This window comes from Ammospiza nelsoni, chromosome 20 (assembly GCF_027579445.1).
Source record: "Ammospiza nelsoni isolate bAmmNel1 chromosome 20, bAmmNel1.pri, whole genome shotgun sequence".
NCBI classification, from domain to species: Eukaryota; Metazoa; Chordata; class Aves; order Passeriformes; family Passerellidae; genus Ammospiza; species Ammospiza nelsoni.
The window spans coordinates 11,641,846-11,645,958 of NC_080652.1; the positions used below are offsets into that span (position 1 = coordinate 11,641,846).

Here is a 4,113-nt window from a genome sequence, read left to right on the forward strand (position 1 = left end):
GCTTGGCACTGCACTGGCCACTCTTAGAGAGCTCCTCTGGAGCGCTGGTGGCCTGTTTGCCCTGTCCTGGCTGTCCCCAGGACATGCATGATCCACAGTGTTGGCACAGACAGAGGACCCATCCCTGTGCCCTGGGTGAGGAGGCAGGTCTGGGGCAGCAGCCAGGGGAACACAGGCTTCAGCCCTGATGGGTGGGTGGCCCGATCTCCGTGAGGAATTTGAAAGGATGTGGAGGTTTCCAGAAGAGCCACCAGACAGCCATAACCGCCTTGTCTGTCTGGATTAGTTTAACGTCCACTTGAATCACTGACCTTACGGTCTGAAAAGGACCGAATCCGGGAACGGATGGTTTTTGCTATGCGACCTGACAGCGGGGGTGGGGCCCGCAGTGAAATACAGGTTTGGGTTCGCTTACGGAAATGCGATTTTAGGAACACGTATCGAAATGCTTTGGAAAAGAAACCGATGGCTGGGCCCTGGCACGGGCAAATCGGGGCGTTGCCAGGGGACGCAGCAGGAGCGAGGGGATCGGGAGCTGCAGGGGAACGGGCAGAGCGACAGAGAGGGACACGCGGCGGAGGGACCCGCGTGCCGGGGCAGCGGGAGGAGGCGCGGGGCCGGGGCAGCGGCACGAATGGGAGGAGCGGGGCAGCGGGAGGAGCCGCCGTGCGGTGCCGAGCCGTGCCGAGCAGCGGGGCCCGCGGGCCGATGCTACCCCCTGGTGACCGGCGCGGCGGCTCCGCGCGGCTCGGGCCGGGCCCGGGGCCACGGGGCAGGGGCAGGGCAGGGCCGTCAGCGCCCCCCGGGCGGCCCGAGGCACACGGAGCCCGCGGCCGGAGGCACACGGGGCCCGCGGCCCGAGGCACACGGAGCCCGCGGCCGGAGGCACACGGAGCCCGCGGCCGGAGGCACACGGAGCCCGCGGCCCGAGGCACACGGGGCCCGCGGCCGGAGGCACACGGGGCCCGCGGCCCGAGGCACACGGGGCCCGCGGCCCGAGGCACACGGAGCCCGCGGCCCGAGGCACACCGAGCCCGCGGCCGGAGGCAGACGGAGCCCGCGGCCGGAGGCACACGGGGCCCGCGGCCCGAGGCACACGGAGCCCGCGGCCGGAGGCACACGGAGCCCGCGGCCGGAGGCACACGGAGCCCGCGGCCCGAGGCACACGGGGCCCGCGGCCGGAGGCACACGGGGCCCGCGGCCCGAGGCACACGGAGCCCGCGGCCGGAGGCACACGGGGCCCGCGGCCCGAGGCACACGGAGCCCGCGGCCGGAGGCACACGGGGCCCGCGGCCGGAGGCACACGGGGCCCGCGGCCGGAGGCAGACGGAGCCCGCGGCCGGAGGCACACGGAGCCCGCGGCCCGAGGCACACGGAGCCCGCGGCACACGGAGCCCGCGGCCCGAGGCACACGGAGCCCGCGGCACACGGAGCCCGCGGCCGGAGGCACACGGAGCCCGCGGCCGGAGGCACACGGGGCCCGCGGCCCGAGGCACACGGAGCCCGCGGCCGGAGGCACACGGAGCCCGCGGCCCGAGGCACACGGAGCCCGCGGCCCGAGGCACACGGGGCCCGCGGCCCGAGGCACACGGGGCCCGCGGCCCGAGGCACACGGAGCCCGCGGCCCGAGGCACACGGAGCCCGCGGCACACGGAGCCCGCGGCCGGAGGCACACGGAGCCCGCGGCCCGAGGCACACGGAGCCCGCGGCACACGGAGCCCGCGGCCGGAGGCACACGGAGCCCGCGGCCGGAGGCACACGGAGCCCGCGGCCGGAGGCACACGGGGCCCGCGGCCCGAGGCACACGGAGCCCGCGGCCCGAGGCACACGGAGCCCGCGGCCGGAGGCACACGGAGCCCGCGGCCCGAGGCACACGGGGCCCGCGGCCCGAGGCACACGGGGCCCGCGGCCGGAGGCACACGGGGCCCGCGGCCCGAGGCACACGGAGCCCGCGGCCGGAGGCACACGGAGCCCGCGGCCGGAGGCACACGGGGCCCGCGGCCCGAGGCACACGGAGCCCGCGGCCGGAGGCACACGGGGCCCGCGGCCGGAGGCACACGGAGCCCGCGGCCGGAGGCACACGGGGCCCGCGGCCGGAGGCACACGGGGCCCGCGGCCCGAGGCACACGGAGCCCGCGGCCGGAGGCACACGGGGCCCGCGGCCGGAGGCACACGGGGCCCGCGGCCCGAGGCACACGGAGCCCGCGGCCCGAGGCACACGGAGCCCGCGGCCCGAGGCACACGGAGCCCGCGGCCGGAGGCACACGGAGCCCGCGGCCCGAGGCACACGGAGCCCGCGGCACACGGAGCCCGCGGCCGGAGGCACACGGAGCCCGCGGCCCGAGGCACACGCGGCCCGAGGCACACGGAGCCCGCGGCCGGAGGCACACGGGGCCCGCGGCCGGAGGCACACGGGGCCCGCGGCCGGAGGCACACGGAGCCCGCGGCCGGAGGCACACGGGGCCCGCGGCCGGAGGCACACGGGGCCCGCGGCCCGAGGCACACGGAGCCCGCGGCCGGGACCGGCAGGGCCGGGAGGGGCGCGGGGAGCATGGGCAGGAAGGGGCCGCGGGGCCGAGGCGGGGCGGGGGGCGCAGGCTGGGGGCACCCCGGCTCCCCGCACCCTCCATGGGCGCTCGGAGCGGGACTCGGCCGGGACAGCCCCGCTCCTGCACGGCGCTGCCTCACACGGCTCGCTCTGTGCATCTTGTTAATGAAAAGCATGGATGTAATTTCAATTAAAGATAATTACATATTTAAACTTAACATTAAATTCTGCACTAAAACAAAATTACATGAAATCTCAGTGTGCGGCCGTGCTGCACGGCAGTGGGCGAGGGAGCGGAGGAAGGAAATGCTATTACGCAGAGCGAGCTGATCCTTTCCTCAGGATCTGCTGCTTGCATGGTGTTCCCTGTGCTCAGGTTAAATCCAGTCTGTTCCTACATTTCAGCTCCAGAGGCAGCTGCTCTCTCCTGCCTGTGCTGAGCTGGTCCAGATGTGCTCCATGCTTGCTGCCTGTGCCATGCACAAACCCATGGCACAAACCCAATTCACAAATCCATCACACAAACCCATGGCACAAACCCATCTCACAAACCCATGGCACAAACCCATCGTACAAACACATCGCATCCCGAGTGAGACCATCCCTAGGCAAGGGCAGGAGGGCCCTGGTGTTCAGCATCAAGCAGTGCCTCAGCCCCGCAGCCAGGCCTCAGCGGGCCCCCACATCCACGGGAGGCTGCTAGGAGATGCTGCAGTTGGATAAACTCTGGTGTTAATCCTGGCTCAGGGTACTGAGTAAAGTTTGGAAAGTGTTTTGAATTACTGATGAAAAACAAGTTCCCGCACGACTGACTGGGTTTTTTTTTTTTCATGAAATCCAAGAAACCTGTTGGCCTCAAAAGCAGTTTTGAAAATTGAAAACCTTTTGATTATTCTTTATAATTTTCCCCCAAATCCCAGACATGGCATTGTTCCAAAGGCAAAAGCTTTTATTTTCTGTCCTCAAACACATTTGCAGAACTCTTTGCTTCTCTCCTTGGGCAGTTATTTTCCAGCTCTAGAAGATGCCTGTTCCTCAGTGCACACCAGGAGGGGATGGTTTGCCACTGGGAGAGAGGGAGCTGCAGGATTTGCTTGTTTCTGTGTGGACATGGCAAGCAGCAGTGCAGAGGGCAGCGCAGCGGGCACGGCGGGCACCACGCATGGCACAGCCATGCTCCAGCACTGGGGCTTCTCCTCCTCTGTTGAATGATTGCAGTTATCAAGCACTGACAAGTGCCATTAAAATTTATTAGCCAGCATAAAGTTTTATTTAAGGGATGGCTGGAGATTTAGTGGGCTCTGCAAGTCCTTCCTCAGGCCAGCTGTGTCACCTTTAATACCTGCCTGCGGGCTGTGTGAGGCTGGGGGTGGCCCTGGATGTCCCTGCTCCTGCTCCCACCCCTGGGGAGCCCCCCAAGGCACTCAAGGTCCAGTGGCCCCACATCCCAGCACTGCCAGCCCAGCCTTTGTGATCCTGCCAAGGACACCCAGTGTTGTCAAAGGAGCTCCCATGGCAATGCTGCCATTAATCAGTTTGGCAATCGTGAAATACACGACATGCGT

General features: G+C 68.8%; 1 protein-coding gene across 1 annotated transcript; it reads right to left on the reverse strand.

Moving 5' to 3' along the window:
- Positions 1-287: 287 nt before the first annotated feature.
- On the reverse strand, positions 288-2,630 carry LOC132082419 (basic proline-rich protein-like). Its single transcript, XM_059486680.1, has one exon. It carries the CDS (start codon positions 2,628-2,630, stop codon positions 288-290), a length of 2,343 nt encoding a protein of 780 aa, XP_059342663.1.
- Between the last annotated feature and the right edge of the window lie 1,483 nt (positions 2,631-4,113).